The sequence below is a fragment of the Grus americana genome, chromosome 3 (assembly GCF_028858705.1).
Source record: "Grus americana isolate bGruAme1 chromosome 3, bGruAme1.mat, whole genome shotgun sequence".
NCBI lineage: Eukaryota > Metazoa > Chordata > Aves > Gruiformes > Gruidae > Grus > Grus americana.
In genome coordinates, this window is record NC_072854.1 from 115,505,062 (window position 1) to 115,523,032 (window position 17,971).

The 17,971-nt window shown below is 44.8% G+C and overlaps 1 protein-coding gene across 7 annotated transcripts in view; it reads right to left on the reverse strand.

Moving 5' to 3' along the window:
* Nucleotides 1–283: 283 nt before the first annotated feature.
* SERTAD2 (SERTA domain containing 2) overlaps nucleotides 284–17,971 on the reverse strand; it is an 84,575-nt gene continuing 66,887 nt past the window's right edge. For all 7 annotated transcript variants that reach the window (XM_054821718.1, XM_054821719.1, XM_054821716.1 and 4 more), the window contains one exon: nucleotides 284–5,873. In XM_054821718.1, coding sequence (XP_054677693.1) covers nucleotides 4,925–5,869 — 945 coding nt within the window. In that variant the 5' untranslated portion in view covers nucleotides 5,870–5,873 and the 3' untranslated portion in view covers nucleotides 284–4,924. The remainder of the gene's footprint in view (nucleotides 5,874–17,971) is intronic.

The following is a 17,971-nucleotide window of genomic DNA, read 5'->3' on the forward strand; positions in this document are numbered from 1 at the left end:
AAAGCAGGGCAGATTCTGCTCCCAGGTAAGCGGCACGCACCGCTCGGGGCTGCAGCTCACACCACAGCAGAGCTGAGCATCCCCTGGTACTCACCATCCAAGAATGGCGACGGGATGCGGCACCGCAGGCACCCACCTCTGTGTGGGGGACAAGAGCCTCGTGCCACAGAGGGGCCCCACGCAAGGCAACATTTCTCTTGTTCTGTAAGGCAACGCGGGGTGAGAGCAGGCTGTCGAGACCCTCTCCTGCTGCTGACCCCTGGGGCACATCTCCCCCTCTTTGTCCTCTTTTGTGCAGGAAAAGAAGGAAGCCGGGTGTTATTTTAATTGTTTATTGTATAATATAAAACTACAAAAGTAAGACTGCTCATTTCCATGTACATTTGTCCAATTGTTTTTTTTTTTTGATTACAGCCCATACCTACATGTGAATACAGTAATCTGGTTTCAGATGTATATGTCTGTAATATTGCATAGAAAAGGCACAGCTCTAAGGTCTGTGGGAGGGGAAGGGGAAATACAGCCGCCTTCTTTTTTTTTTCTTTTTTTTTTTTTAAACAATAACAAGCCCTGTTCAAACAACCATGCACTGAACATGTCACACTATTTACACCTTTTTCCAGAATCTTGGCCTTTATAGGCACTAGTACAGATTACACTCGGAATTAGACAGAAGTTGAGGCTGGGATTTTTATCTGCAATTTGTGTTTTTAAAGAGGTTCCAGAACTTGCATTAGGCTTATTTTCAGAAAAAGTGCTTAAAAAATAACTAATTTATTTAAAAATGTTCAGTCTCATTAATTAATAGAAGCACTGAAAGCAACTTGCACAGAAGCAGGGTACTGAAACCTGACGGGGGAGTGGGAAACAAACCCCAAAACCAAACCAAAAGAAACCCTGTAACAAGAACAAAAAGTTCACAATATGCCGGAGTGAATCAAACTGTTTGTCAGACAGGACCCATTATGATTTACTCAATTTCATGGTGCTAAAAGTGTAAACTTTGGATTCAAAACATTGGTTTTAAACAACCCAGGCTATTGCCACGCAGCACTGAGGAAAGACCAAATTACCTTTCACAAGGCCTGAATTTATTCTTACAGCCATTGCTTCAGCCAGTGGCTTTAGGGTCTTGCTGTTCTAGATGGCTGCAAGGAAGGTGGCAGGTTGATGCATGCAAATATGATGCTGCTCGACAATGTTCTCTTGAAGAGGAAGGTTCCCCTTCCTTTGCATATAGGGCTGTGGGGTCCCACCGGACTCTGGAGGGGACCTGGGGGGGGGGTCCGAGGACGGGTTGGCGGGACACGCAGAGCAACGCAGGGAGTTTGAACTCAAGCAAGCAAACCTTCTGCCACACGTGCAGCGTGCGGTCACGGCTCCTTGTCTGGCCTTACCTTCTGTGTCAGCTCTGTTGCAGCTTCTGGGGCTGGAGGCAACATCCTCCAACCTTCTTCAGCCGTCCAGCCCCAGGGACTTCAGATGGGCTTCCCTTGTGTGGTTAAAAAAAAAAAAAAAACTTTAAAAAAAAAAAATCACTTTTTTTAAAATATTTACCAGGCCAGCGCGATGGAGATGATTGCATTTGCTCCTGGCTCCTGTTGCAGATTCCAGCAGAGTGCTAGGGGAGGCCAGTCTTGAGAAGCTGGTGGGGTAGGAGCCTGACTGTGACTAATTTTGAACATAAAACTGTCCCTCATCCATACCTTTTTTTGCATATTTCAAACAAGCAGACCCATATTAGAAAAAGAGTGGGGAAAAATAAAAAAGTCCTGTGAACCATGCATATCCTGACTGGAACTCAATTCATTTTCTCTGAATCTGGCTCCCATACCCTTTTTCATACAGATTTACATTCCTACGAGAGAATACATTCCTACCATACATTCTGTACATGTTACAATCCAGATGTTGTTAGCTTCACAATAAAATAAATATATTTACAGAAGGAAAAAAAATAAATAATTTATGAAAAACAGAAAAAAGAAAAAAAAAAATCACTTCAAATCCAAAGCTCTGTTATTCTGCTCCCATCTTGTCACTTCATTGCACATTAATGTCAATCTCCGTCCCTGGCGTAGATGTTCCACACGTGGCTGCTGTTTGGACCGTGGCAAAACCACCACTGAGCCCTTCCCTCCACAGCCTGCCACGGTTCCGGACCAGCACCAGCCTTGCTGACCTTTTATCTAGCCCCTAACTCAGGTATGTTTGTGTCCTATGGGATCTCCTCTGCCATAGGACGTGCGCTTCAGCACCAAGGATACACAGACATCGTCCTCCAAGTGGTGAAGTGGATTTAGAGCTCGTCTCCTGTTCCGTGGATAAAAAAAAACTTCAACTAACCCCACTTAAAGGCCAGCACAGCTCCCCAAAACTGGCAATGATGTGAACTTTTGACTAGCATATGGTCTTTGTTTAAATTCACAAGTAATCCTAAAAAAAAGGGTAGCTCCAGCGCACTGTAAATTGGTTTTTAACCAAGTTACTGCATGCCTACAGGTTGGTGCAGACGGGGGTCCTGCGTGGCTAGCATTCTCCCAGTTACGAAAGGTGCAGAATCTAGCAGGGCTGTTTTCCTACAAGGGCCAAGGACTGCAGCTGAGCAATGTCCAGTCGCTGCTGGGGGCGAGACAGAGCTGTCTCTCCCTCCTTGCCCACCCCCTCACTTCTGATGGTCCCTAAAGCTACACTTGGTCAAGGGTTTTCTGTTTGAAGCAAAACCTTTTTTTCTTTCAGTCAGTGTAAGGAAATGACTGCAAATCCATCAGCAATCCTGCTGCTTCACTGAGTTCGGCTTGGAAAAAAAAAGAAGAAAGCACACACGCCCTGCTCAGCCAGTTCCCCCCCCTCCTCCCCCAGCCTGATGTCTCACCCCGGCAGATGAATTAGGAGCCAAAAGCGCATTTTGTAATTGTACATGACGCATTTCATTTTGATTAGGAGTTCCTTCATTGCAAAATGTATTTGCTTTTATACTGTGTCTGTGTGCATATCTATGTTACATCTACCTATCTATATACTAATAAATATATATGGCCTGTTTTAAAGTGCCAATTTATAAAAAGCTGCCTCCTTAAAAGGCAGACAAGACCCAATTTCATCCATGACAAGAAGGGAGCAGAACTGACTGAATATTGCCAAATGACGTAAAACATAATTTAAAATTTCTTAAATAAATATAAAAGTTATTCCTAAAGAAGCCATAGGCATGTCAACAATATAGGCTGTAACCGGTGCTCAACAGCTAAAGTACCATTGAAAAACTAAAATGCCATAGCAACTTCAGCAATAGGCATGATACATTGCAAACTTTTTTTTTTTTTTTAAATTAAATGTACACCACAATGAACTTAAAAAAAAATGCTATTGGTGCAGTAATGAGAAGACTTCTCGGGTGTTACGGGGAACGGGACCATGCATAGAAAGCTGTGTCTGTATATTCATTGTAAAATGGGTCTATAAAGTGTAAAGCAGGTAACACAGTTGATACAAGAAACCAACCCTATACGAGATGCCAAGTGATGTAACACGACTGGCTCCAGTTTCAACAGCAATGGATATTAACATGAGTCCATCCAGTGCAGGTAAGAGATGAGCTTCACTGCAGTAATACTGAAGTTGCCTTTTTCAGCACTTAGCACAGTGAGGTGGGGAGAGGGAAGGAGAAATGCTCCAAGAAAGGGCAAGTGGACACCGTCAATGCCGGTCTTCTGCCCGCTCTGTACATATGCCCGTCGGTCAGGAAGCTTGCCAGGAGAGGTGGCTCTTGGCGGGTGACGGGCACATGCCCCCTCAAAACCATTCCCAGGAGCTTCAGGTGAGGAAGTGCTGATCTGCCGCCGTGTTAAGGAGCTCCACGTCACGCAGGATGGATGCCCCGGCAAGGGGGACACGGGTGGGCTCGGGGATGCCAGCCCGATGCCGGGGCGGGGAGGCTGCAGCCATGGTGGTGCTCAGGACCTCTTCAGGTGAAGTTCCACAACTGTTTCCTGCCAACTGCTTCACATACGTGTTGGAAAAGGACATGGCTCTAAGTTTCAGGAATCACAGTAGTGCGCAGTGGGTACAGCAGGGAGCAAACACTTGTGAAACTCCTGCAGAAGCAGCTCCCAGCCCTTTCTTAAAGCACTTTTTTGTTTGCATTCAGGGAAACCGACTGCAGGCTTATTTGATCCAATTTTCTCTTTGCACCATACACATATAAAACATTACAACTCTGTATAAAAGTACAAGTGGTTCTTGTACATCTGAATTATGCAGGAACTATGTGAGCAAATCCTATCAAAATAGCTATTTTTTTGTGTGTATAAACAGCATTTGTTTTTAGAAAAAACAATATCATAAACTGCAGAATCTGTACAAAAATATAAAATAAATTTGGGCAGCAGTTTCTAAACAGCCATGTAAATGCAACACTTAAAGAGGAGCAGGTTAATGCCTCCAAAAGGCTGAATTGCTAAGTCAACCTATACAGGGCTAAAATGGTATTGAGATTATCTAAATAATAAAATTTTTTACCTCTTGCAATAAAACTTATAGAAAAAATAGACAAATATGCACATGCAATTTACAGCTTTCCCCAACATAATCCTTGTGCTTAGCTGTTACAATTTTTTTTCTTCTTTTTTTGTAATAACATAACATTGTCTACAATACATATTCTTTCCTATACCAGGATATTCGGTCTTCCTTGAGGAACCACTTTAAAAAAAATACATTAAAAGTGGTCATACATGGATGAAGGCACTCCAACTCTGCTTGAAGCAAAAACTAGTGTGATCCTTTTCTTTTCAAAAAAGGCAAGCAAGGATGCATGCACAGTGCTGTGAATTGGGGGTGGGAGGGACTATGGAAATACTACCAAGTGTATATACTGGTACTTAAAATTTTTTTTAAAAAAAAGTTGCTATATTTCTATATTTTAAGACCCAACAAGCACCTCCATGATGTGATCCAGTTCTGTGAGGTCCATTTTGAAAGGCTGATTTGGAGTTACTGGTTGACTGCTGTATGGAGCAAGAGTTTTCAGGAGCTCATCTGCTGAGACAGGAGCCATTTTTGAGGCAGCCCCTGTGGCAGATGTGCAGGGGTCAAAATCATACATGGACGTATCAATGTCAGCAAACAGAATATCATCCAGGGTCAAGTCTGTGAGGAAACCTGTGGAAGTCGTTATCTCAAAGTTGCCAGGTAGCGAGTCCATGAGTTTTGATTCGGCTGTTCTGCTCTCCGGGAGGCCCTCGGGCTTTTGAACATTGGACTCGCTGGGGTGGTCTTTAGAGTCATCAGCTGCTGTTTCAGCTGCTACTGCCTCTGCAGAGGTAGGTGCTGGACAAAGCTCCTCGATTTCGTCCAAGGCTGAGGAGAAGCTGTCCTTGACTGGTTGGAGAGCAGGAGGTGGTGATTTCGTCGGACCATCGTGCTGGACAGTCGGGGAAGTGCAAAAAGTGTCGTCCTCGAGCAAAGAGGCTGGGGTGAGGCAAGACTCCAGGGGCGTAGTGCTTACAAAGTCAGTGGGGAGAAGGGGCTGGGAGGCGAGATGGCTGAACGCCGGCTGGGCCTCGCGGAAGTTGTCGCTGAGAGGGTCGGCGGGCTGCGAAGCAGTCACGAACACGGGCCTCAAGCTGCCTTCTTGTTTGAGTTCTTCCTGGATTCGCCTCAACATGTTGTTAATTAAAACTGTCTTTTGCAAGCTTGGCTCGGTTAATGGCCTGTGGTTATAAAGTTTCATAAGGGAAATGTTGAAGATAGTCTGACGCTGTAAGGTGTAAGACACCTTAGAGGGACCGTCAGTAGGAGACACCACTTTGCCTTCCAACCCATCTTCATGCTCGTCAAACTTCCGCTTTCCTCCTTTCCCCAACATATATCTGGAAAGGAAAGAGAAGACATCGATGAAGCCAGCAAAGCTTGAAGCCTGTTCTTCCCACCTGAATCACCACCCCAGTCCACCTACTCCCTTGCACACGTGGTGTGGACAGATTGGCTGTCCTCTCCTCACTTACCCCGAACAGTCACGAGTGGAAATCTGGCCACATCAATAACTCGCTCTTGGCCCACAGCAGTGTGATGAGGAAGCAGAAGCTGCCTCAACACAATGCTCTGGTCCATCATGTTTATGCATGGCTACCCTGGTAAATTCCAAGCAGGAATTCAAATGGCATCTATAAAACTCAAGCCCTTGTGTGCTTGGCAGCAAATTTTACTCTTGCATCTGTTAAACGTATGGTCCCCAAATATCTGTACATAGGTGCACAAGCCACGGACACTATATCGAACATTCCTTTACATTTGCAGTACTATATCTGGGAATACAAACGTAATACACCAAGGTTCTTGTACGAATTTCCCTTTTTATTCATAAGTCTGTTTGCAGGGGGAAGGGGAACAAGGCTCAAGCAATCATATACTGAGAGAAACCTTCCTGGTGAAGTCAGGAGATTCAACCCTTTGGGCACAGTGGGATCTATGTGTATCTGACCTCATGGGTTTATTAACTAATCGCACAAGGACTAAACTGCTAGAGCAGGAACTGCAGTTGTTACACTCAGATAAATTACAGATGAAGATGATGATCCATCAGGTCATTTGGCCTGATCCCCAAGACCATTCTCTGCACTACCCTCTACTGCTGCATCCAGGGCCTTCAATCCAGACAGTGCCTGGGTCCCAGTTTGAGGACAGGGGCAGCTGCCTCGGAAAGCTTGAAAGGAGTTTGGTGTCTCCTGAAGCGTTGAGCACCCCCCTCCAGGAACTGGGCCCCCAGGGAGCACCCCTAGTCCCACACTTGGAATCCACGTGGGAGCATGGGACCTGCCTGCCCCTTGTGCTGGGGGGGATGCACCATGTCCCCACCTGCGCATGAAACAATGGCAGCTCTGACAGAGGGCTGGGGTGGGCTGTGCTCTCAGCCCCTGCTCTTCTGGGAAGCATTTTCACATAGCGGTGTTTGAAATCCTTTCCTCAGCTTCTGCCTGGCTAAGGCGATGCCAGCAGCCTTTGCCTCGTCCAGTAAGACTTTCGGGAGCTTGCTAGCCACGGACAGAATAGCTTTTGCACCAGAGCAAGGATGCATTGCTCCAGATGCAGCATTTGTCTTCACTTCTCCCCCATCAAAGCGCGTCCCTTGCTCAGGACTACAGCCATGTCAGGTTTCATTTGAGAACAAAAGACTGCCCTAGGGCTTTCTAAAGAAACAAAAATCAGCATAAATGCATGTGCTTTTCCTGGTCAGATGGCAGATTTTGAAGAGGGAAACAAAAGGAATTTTACCAAACTTGCCCCACATTGTAAATAATTTCTGAGCTAAGATTAAGTCCCTGGTGCTGTCTCTTCCAAGATGTTTCAGAGCACCTGGAAATGGTCCTCTACACAGCACAGTCCCAGCCTTGTTTTGTCACCATTATTTTTGTGACATGAAGATCCCCTTAAACGCAGAGGAATGAAGGAATCGCTGTGCTGTGACAGATGCACCACCTAACATTATGCATCTGAATGGGGAGGGCATTAGGGTCAGAAACCCTCTGCCCCACACCACCACCCATCTTCGGTGAGTAGCCAGGGTTTGGTTTGTTGAAATATCTGTGATTATTTGGGTGAAACAGCACCATCCCTGTAACAGGCAGTGCTTGTGAGACGGCTGGTTCCCTCGGACCCTCTCCCCTACTACCTGCATGGACCCAGTTTACCAGATAAGCTTTCTTATCAAATCTAACTCAAAACTAGAAGGAGCAGAGACTGTTACCACACTTCACTTGCCTGTCCCATGGGCTGCATCAAATGACCTGAGGAAAAGTCCTACGGAGACAGGAGTAGGATCGCAGGCGTTGCAGAGCAGCACCCTGTGCTTGGCCTGCTTCCACATCTTAGGGCAAATGTTTGGCTTTCCGCTCTTATTTTCCCAGGTACAGTAGTGAGGTGCTAACCCAGCTGCCCTTTTAATAGGATCACAGACAGCCCCCTATTCATCCCTGCATCCCTCTCTCCATTTAACAAAATTTTAATAAAATGGCATGAAGATTTCTCCCTGATTTTTTTTAAAAAAGTAGAAGATGCTTTCTAGCTCCAACTACCCAGACAGAAGTTGCAACAGGCATGTAAATAGATTTTTAACCCCAAACCTGACTCCTCTCATACAAGCTTTATTATGCAGCCATCACCTAGCTATCGTCTAGGAGACAAAACTAGCCTTCCTTATTTGAGTACAATTCCCAGTTCCCCCAACGGGATACATGCCTGCAAAATGACTGCACCAGGCAAGTCTAACACCAATTGGATCATCGTATACTGGTCTCGCAGTAGCTAAGAACTTGCGAACAGCCCCAAGAATGTCTGACAAGCATTTAAAAGCAAAGAGCCCTTGCGAAGCTGGAGAGGGGCAAAAGTAGTCAAGGTTTCAATGCAAAAAGAAAAGAGCTTCAGAAAGCATTTGCTGAACGTTAAATCCAAAATCAGATTGGGTGAAGTGAGCCTCTTCTGGTTAAAAATAAGTCCCAAATCCAGATCATTTTCTAGCATATTATGCAATTACAGAAAGAAAGGCAGGGGGGAGGGAGGCAAGCTGAGCAGAGCTGAGGAATGGTAGGCTACCATCCAAGCTCCTTGGCCAGCTACCAGCGATCCCCGCGCCTGGAATCTCGGGTGAACAAAACCTCTGAAATTTAGCACTACTGCCGAAGTCTGGTTTTTCTCTGCTCCCTAGTGTCACTTCCATGGACTACTCCAGAGCTGTGCACGTGGGTTTGGGGTGCGAGGAGGGGTTTGCTGTTCAAATGTTCACAACGGACACGCTTCCTTCCACTTCGGACAGATAGAGCAAGAAAGGGAGGACCAGGCTAGCAAGAATCGAAACCCCTGCCCAAGTCCAGCACTTTTTCAAAGCAGCAATGGGTTAGGAGGAGAGATAGCAGCTTTCCATCCCTTCCTACCATCTCCTCCCCCTGAAAAAAGACAGACTCTGTCCTAAAGACATACCAGTGCTCCTTCCGCAATGCTCTATTTAAAGGAGAAATTTTTAAATGGCTTGGGCACTAGGAGAGTTTTGAAGTTTGTCAGGCTCCACGAGGAATGTATAAAAATATTCACTGCACAAAGCAAACCTTTTTCCCCCACGATAAAGAAAACAGACCATTCAGGTGGCCATGCTCCATTCCCTCTGCTTGCTTATTAATTATTATTGTCAGGGGACATCAGCAGGCATTTCGAATTAACCCAGTTGAGCCCATTTGCATCCAAGATTGAGGTGCTGGTGGCTAAGATATTTTTTAAGCTAATTGGTAAGAGCTATGGGATCATCACTAGTAAATACAACGATAACCTCACTACGTCATTTTCCAGGAAGCTTAGAAATGATTCAAGGTTTCCTGTATGTATGACTGTCAAGGTTTCATATCTCACTCGATCTTCACATAGCCTGGTTCAGATCTTGTCCTTTTAAAAGATAAAATAGATCAGGCAACTCCCAATTTCACCTACTAGCTTTTCAGCGCAGCTTTCAGTTTCCTTTTCCCCAGAAATGCTCTCTGAAGCAAGTTTAACCACTAAAGTGGCAAAGCAGGATGCTAACCTAAGCAAGGGGATTTTATTACCCAAAACAGAGGGCTCAAATATGCACCTCTAGACTCTTAGCTTTACAGTTTTATTTTATCCCCCTTCTCCTCTGGCAATGCAAATGGGAATTGTAAAAACATTTTCCTCCAGTTTCCATACATCACTTTATTCATTCTAAGGAAAGCAAGGAGGTGGTATCTTTTTAGACCAACTGATAAAGTTGGTAAAAACAGACTGGCTTCAGGCTTGCAAGCCTTTCTCTGGATCTCCATAAAGGAATTTTATAGTTTCTGACTGCCACAGCTTAAGAAAACATTGCCTGTTTATTCTTTACAGTTCAAACCATCTCTTCCTTCCTTCAACCCACAGTTTCGTGTCTACACTGAAGAAATTGATTTTGTATGTCTTAAGATACTGAACAACATTAAAAAAAAGAAAGCTGTACAATGCGAACATTTGATCTGGTTCAGTTCTGTTCATCTCAAAAACTTTGCTCCCAGCCTTTCCAGCCAAAGCTCCTGCTGGGAAAATGAAAATGCCAAGCTTACAGATCGGGTCGGGCAAAGATCAGTACAAAATGAGATTTACTCGCACCCTCCCAAGCATCAGAAGACAGAGTTGGCCTACCAAGTCATATGGCCATAATGAGGAGAGCCAGACAACAGCAACCCACCAAATTGCGTGACTATACAGGCAGTAACAAGGGGTCATGTCCACGGAGGGTCTTCTGTGCATCTGTTTTGGCTGAGCAGCAATCCCAGCCAGAAGTATTTCTGCTGCATTTCCATCTGTCTGCCAGCAAACGTCATTTTGGGGCCAAGCATTAAAGAGTCAAGAACGGATGTCACTTTGTTGTTGTTGTTGTTTTAATCAAGGGTGTTGCAGGGTTTTGGTATGCAAGTTAGTTTTCAATGTTACTTATATATGTGGAACCAGAATACTGCATTTATCTGGGGACTGGGGTGGGGGGAGTTACTTGGAGATCTTCCTCAATATTATCCACCAGTTGGCTCCAGCTCTGGAAGACCCAGACCCAAAAGCTGAACCATTGTTGCTGAGAAAGATTCAACTTGCTTTTTTGCCCATTTAGGGCGATTGCACGCGCCTCTGAGCCAGAGAAACCCTAGCATTGTTTGGGAGTTGGCTTTTCTTAATTGAAAAACAAAAGTAATATATATTTTTTTCATTTGCATGTCATTTAGCTTCCTTTTATTGGCTCTGCATGCTCTTCAGACAGAGCTGGAAAAAAATGCAGTTGGGGCTTAGTAGAAGAGATAATCAGCCTGGAGCGGGTGGTTCTCTGGAGTCAACCATCATCAATTAAACACAGAAAAGCTTGTGCAATGCCTGACTACGTCTCTGAGCCCACTTAGTGATGAATCCTTTGCTCTCCAGAGGACAGAGGTACGCGCACATCGTGAGAGAAGTACGGTATTTATCGACTGAACTTAGGACGTTATACCTTGTCACTGCTGGACTATTTCTGAAGTCTTTAATAATTGGGAGTTTGGCATACGGAAGCGCTAGATATGTAAAAATGGAGGAGAAAAGTGATTTGGTTATCTCACCAATAATAAAAATATCCTTTAATATTAATTCTCAAAGGCTTTTAACAGTTTAGTTTAAAATGTCTCTCAAGACTGAGGGCTTTTCTTGGAAATCAATTCCACAACCCACTAGTCCCTCCCCGCTCAACAAGGCAGGCAGGAAGGAAAAAAAGAAAGAGGAACCGAACACCAAGAGGGACGGCGGAAAAGGATCTTTAAGAAGTCACATTTCCACTCACATATTTACGCCAGCCTATCAGTCAGTCTAGAGGATGAACAGCTTAATACAGCAAAGTTCACTTTCAGAACGAATGCCACGTTGCTCAAAAAGGTAAAAGCATCAAACCCCACAGTCCACAGGCAACCATTCCTCCCCACGCAGCTGAAAGCCAAAGGAGAGATGTAAGCGGCAGGGGCTCGTGCAAAAAGTGGAGTTTAAAGCAGGACCGGTTACTTTCTGAAATCTTGCGTAATTAAAACCACAGGGGGAAGAAAAAAAAAAAAAAGAGAGAAAGAAAAAGGCAACTTGGGGGAATTAAAATAAAGCACTACTTCACACACACACGCGCGCAGAAGAAAAACCCACAAAAGCCCCCGAACCTCTGAGTACTGAATTTGCACATTTCATTCCCAAAACAAAGCTTCCCAAACCTCAGGTGTAAATGAACCTCACCAGGGTCTCTCAGAGACTCTATCCAGTAAATTACGCAAGCACTTTCTGTGTCACTTCTGGCACATGAAATATTATTTTCCTCTCCTTCATCCCTCACTCCTCATCCTTGAGGGTTGCATTGGCTGTATCCTGGCCCAACAGCAGTCAATGAGTGTTTTGTTACTGACTTCAGCAGGATCAGGATTTGGCATAGATAGCTGCAGGACCAAAATAAAAAGGCCTTTTGTGCCAACTGGGTTCAACTGGCAAGATGAGGGCTAGATCCTCTGAGCTAGCAGAGGCAGGCTGGGCTGCTGTGAGGCATTTCAGTGCTGCCAGATCCAGCCTGAGGGACCACCTGAACTTGTAACCAGTCCCCAGACTTCAAAGCATCTGTCCCCTAGAGCTAGGGAGGCAAACAGGTAAAACTCTCTCTCTCCCTATCCCTGTTTCCACAATCCCCAAGGCCATGGCAGTGAGAGGTAGAGCGGCTGAACCTCAAGAAGACACCCTTGGGGCAGGACCACAGGCTCACCCACCACAGAACGATGCTCCTTGGCCTGCAGGATCCTGGCAAAGCAGAGCAAACCTGCCCCAGCAGCTGGGAGCCAGCCTGCCCTCCAAGAGCACAGGCATCCTCCTCCCATTCAAAGTTGGAAAGGAAGGGAACAGTCAAGGGGAACGCCAGTATAATCTGGCACATTCTCCCAGCCTTGCTAAAAACAAGGAAGAAAGCCAAACAGCCCAGGTGTCAAGGTTTAACTCCAGGACTGGAGCAAATAAGCAACATGGATTTTCAGAGGTGACAGCCACCATGTGATGGAAATCATCCCTCCTTGAAGGTTTCATCTGTTGACATTGGGGTCTTTAAATTCTGGCACGGCAGCATCCCTGGGAGCTAGTACAGCATGTACCACGCAGTAACGCACGGCTACGTTCAATATGCTGCAGCTGGCTCGCAATTTGTACACTGACGGGTGGTGGGGGTTTGTTGGGTTGTGGGGGTTTGTTTTTTTTTTTGCAAGGCTGCTTCCTCAGGACCTGATGCAGATTTTACTAGTTTGAGTGTAATGCGTCCATGTTGCCTGGCTTAGAGAGGACTCCCAACAACCACTGCCTGGTAAGAATTGGGTCTCATGTCACACATGAGTTAGAAGACAAAACCCCCAATCCTAGAAAAGAGGTACAGGGAATGGAGCTGTGCTGGGATTTCTGTCTTCTCCAGACCCAGTGCACAGACATTTCCCATTTATGAGGTTTGTTTTCCCTGACACATTTTACATTAATTCTGAGTGCCTTTTTTTTTTTTTTTTTTTTAACTGAGGTTTAATAAGCACTTACAAAACTCTCCTTTAGAGCTATATCAAAAAATTGGCCTCCTGGGTAGCTCAGTGCTTCCAGAGAGTACAGTGAATTGTTTTTATGTTTGCAAGCCTTCGCCGCAAGGCTGTCAGTGCCAGCAGTGACTGTAAGTGGCAGGTATTTTTCACATATATTTAATAGGGACTGAACTCTTCCCATCTCCTGTGGTGGACAGGTGAACCTCAGCTCTTCCAGAAGCAGCACAGGTGAAGACTGGGGGACAGCAAGTAGCAAGCTGAGTGACAGCAGTCTTTTCTAGACTTGAGTTAAAATCGAAGTAAGAAGGGAAACCATAGTGTGTGGCTTTTGGAGGATAATCTAAGCAGGAATTAGCTAGGGACTGCACAAGGAAACCTCTCAGCAAACAGGAGACAAGACATCAGAGGAAGCTCAGACTCTGATTTGACGAGCATCTGAAGTCATACGGCTCTCATGGGGCTTGACTTTGGTACTTGGAGCCTGGAGCCCCCAGGTCCCTGAAGGAGCATACATGTTAATCACAAAGTAAGGTGAAGCCTTCCCTAGCAAATAAGCAATGCAATTATAAAGCCAGTCCATAGCGTAACGCCAGCCAACGTGTTCCAGCAATATTTTGAAACTGTAATCTGATCCTACTGTTTCCATCCTCATGCCTTGCCTGCTCTCCCTTGTTGCATACTGTACTATTTGAGGCCCAGAGGGCAAAGCAAGCTCTTGCTGTTTGTTAATGATCAGAAACTGCGTTTTGAGTGAGAGCTCTACATGTGCCGCCCACATTACTTTCTTGATGGTTTCTTAAACTTGCAGCCATTGAAGCCCTGCTAGAAGGCTCTCTGAAAAACAAAAGTGAGCAAAACAACCAAAAACACAACTATAAACTTCACTTCTGCCTTCAGTTTCCAGCTCCTTTTTACCACGCTAAAAAAAGGCGAAAGCCGCAGTCTAAGGCAATCTCCAACTCTGTAGTGTGTTAAGTCTTGGAGGAAACATATGCTTCTATTAAATTGGAAACAGTTTCTAATGCTGTCAGTTTGCTAAATGTAACATGTTCCCTTGGAAGAAGTGGAGCAGTTTTAATGTTTTTGACTAACTGTACACACCAAACAGAGTATGCCTGATAAAGCTGGAATGGGCTCCAATAAATATAGCTTAGAATAAATTACTGCCTCATTAAGTAATTGTTTGGAAAAAGGAGAGCAGGTTTTCTAGATTATAGCAGTGTTATTAAGGGTGTTTATAATACTAGGAATTCTATCAGGGTAGCAGAACGTAATGCAAGTTTAAATCAGACAAGCACTTGTTAGCTTGTTAAACCATTAAAGACTACCCTGGCAGAATTAGAAGGTGAACAAGACTGCACAGGTTCTGTGCGTGGAAAGCTATCTGGGCGTATTTCAAACCAGCTGCGAGGCTGAAGTCCAGAGCAAAAGCTCTGAGCAACTCTGACAACTTCTTTTCAGTACGAAGTAAGAGAGGGGTTATAGCTTTGTAACATATCGGGGCTAGAAAACATTTATTCAAACTAGGTTTTATTCACATACAGGAAAGCAGTTGTCTTTACTGGAAAAAAAAAAACAGAACGGGTTTGGATTGCCCAGAAATAATTTCTATCTCAGAGGTCTCACACAGCCAAAATGTCAATTCTCACATGTTCTGCTTCAGAAAGGACTTCCCATCAGCATCCTTACAACAGCGTCCAGCAGATGCAAACAAGACCCCAGCCTGTCCTTTTTTGGTCTTGTCCTTAACTGGAAGTTTCATGAAACGAGCTTTCTACGATTGCTAATGCCACCTCAGCCCTCTGCAGGCCTGGTGCAGATGCAGCCCCGCTGACCACCAACCCCACCAGTACCTGCTTTGAGTCAGACCGGGGTGGAGGATTCTCCCTTTCCCACTACCAGGAGCTGTTTTGTTAGGGTTAGTCACAGGGGGGGAGAGAGAGATTTTCAGCAAGACTGACAAGTTGCTGTCTCCTCAGGTCACCTCTGTGCCGAATCCTCTTTACATCCTTCCTCAGGATGGCTGCACGCACCATCTTCCCACAACAGCGCCCATGCCACCACAGGAGCCTCTTCATCAGGGATCAATTTGGCTGAGCCTCTGTGCTTCAAAGAGCCACCCCAAAGAGCTGGGACAATGTTATGTTGAAATTTTGGTCTCCACGTGGCAGCGTTAAGGAAGCAGCTAGGCCTGCCAAGCATGAATCAAATTATAGTGTGCTGTGTACACACAGGCTGAGCATCTCTGCTGCCAATATCAAAAGCTCAAGGACTACGAGCTGCATTACACACCTGGGCATCAGTAGTAGGAAATCAGAGCTGCAGTAAATAAAACCAGGCACAGCACTAGGCCAGCTCCTCAGACTGTACTATGTGATTAGCTGATTATTCAGCAGACTCTGCTTGTTGTCACCCGAAAAATATGCAAGGGCTTCTACGTACAAGCCTTCCTGGGATCAGCCAACAAGCTCCCCCTGCTCCACATCATGGTTTCTTTTCACAAGTCCAGCACTCTGGGCATCCTTGCATGGCAGCAGGAGATACTGGTCCCAGAAGCAGGACCATGGCACGATGAAATCTCCCCACCAGCGGGCAAGGAGCCACACCAGAGCCGGTGCGCACAGCTCCGCGCTGGAAGTGGGGATATAATCTCTTCAAGCGGTGGAGCAGCAGCAATTAAGATGGCTGCGTACCACTTCAGGGCCCAATTCAGCCAAGGCCTGACTGCCTTCCATTTCTTCCGCTGCAGAGCCGGCAGGCATTGGCACAGTGAAAGCGCTGGCTAAGAAGCAGCACCTTACTTGTAAATTAAATTCAAAACAATTGGAAAGAGCTAGCACAGCCACCAGAAAGTGACACAGGCTAGCAATCATACGCTCCTTTTTCACTGCTAAAATTACACACCTGTAATGACAAGATGCTACTGGTCAGACTCTAAGGGAGAATGATGAAATAGCAAGACCGGCTATACATCCCTCCTCCTCTGCAACATCGCTCTGAACAATAGATTACAGCAATGTTGTGTTATATTGTACAAGACATCTCTATTGGCACATGCATGTCATGGTCTAGATGATATTTTTAGTCTATGTAGGGACTGAGTATTATAGACCCATCTTCACTGGATGTGTATAATTCCTACAAAGGTTAATGAGAATTGTGCGTGCATCCAAGAGAGACGAGACCCCTTTGTGTATAATCAGAGTTTTTCTCGCATATATATAATTACGTGGATAGAGTCCTTGCTTTCAAGCATATCGTAGCATCTTTTCCCCAAAGATATCCAGTTTTCCCCCTTGTTGTAGACCCTTAATAACCACATGGGGGGGAAAAAATACCCACGCTACTGTGGAAAGAATGGAATGGTTTGCCAAAAAGTAGGTTATTGCTCTGAAAACAGTGTTGAATAAATTATCACAGTCAAACTGAAAAGCAGCAAATGGCAGGGGGAAAGAAGAGGAGAGAGAATAAAAAGAAATGTATGCTGCAAAATGTAACATACATGCCAGCAATGACAAGTCATTTTCGGTTCTGGCCTGCAGGTTTTATTTGCTAACCAGTTTCTCGCTACTGGGAGTTAAAAGAGGAGAAAAGAAAGGTGTTTCCCTGGCATTTTTTAAAGCAGATATATGGCATATGACTCGTTTTCAACATTTTTGCTTAAATGAAATGAACACAGCCCTGCAAACAAGTATATTCTGTGAAAAAAGCACCCACTCACCCTCAAGTTTCTCTTAAAGAGGAGGAAAAGCTGTTGGACATTTCTCCACCACTAGTGAAAAAAAAGGTGGTTAAAATTTGACATGAATGTTTGCTAAGACAGTGTTAAGTGATGTTAGACAAGATGATAACTGTTGGCCTTTCAGTCAGTGTACTAAAAACTCCTGCATTTTTTTGAAATACAGCATGTGTTTTCACATCCAACAAAGGAGCCTTCTGAAAACTGATAAAAGGAACTTTGGCCAGCCTTGAACTGTTCTCAACCTGTAACAGCTATGAGTTAGAGACAAAAGAGATCCCACTTTTCGTGGCACTTGCTTGATTTCACAATAAAAACTACTACACCAAAGCGATACCCTTTAAAACAGCCACCATGGGATCTACCTTTTATGTGTAGCAATTTAAACATTCTCAAATAAATCATTTAAACTTATATGGGGATACTCTTTTAATAGCATATTTTAACAACATGTGCATTAAACCTGTATTTCAAAGCAGGCTTAGTACAGGTCAATTAACATGGAACAAACAAACTTAACCACAAACTAAGTCTTTGGAAATTGGGAGTGGAAAATACAGAAGGAGAAGAGATCAGGAAACTGAAACTAAATGTCCTAAACTTCATTTCATATTCAGTCAGGCACAACCCATTCACCTCACCCAAGATAGTATTACACTGATTTTCCCCACAATTAAAAAAAACCAAAACATGCATCAGAGCACGTATGTATCACGTATGTTCCACTGGTATCGAGGGGAAGCACAGCAGCAACAGGAAGCTTTACACTGTATGTCACACACAGAGAAAATATTCTCCTTTTTCTATTCATTCACAAGTTATTTCTGGAATACTTTAGTTAGGGGAGGAAAGGGGGAGGGTTGTTCAGAAGAGCCAATTTTGCCAAACAGATGGAGTAGGAGGGTAAGGGAGACCGTGAGCTAGATCACAGGAGGGTAACCTAAGCAGGTTATTGTACCCCTGGGACAGCCAGCATGAAAGCAGCCCTGGTCAAAATCCCTCTGACCGCAGCACAGACTAATAAAGTGTAAGTCCCTCCTCCAACACAAGGACAGGCGAAGGCACAAGAACCGACTGACAACAAATCATGCTACACAAAAAAATGCTTAAATGGAGTGGCTTCTCTCTCACGTGCACACAC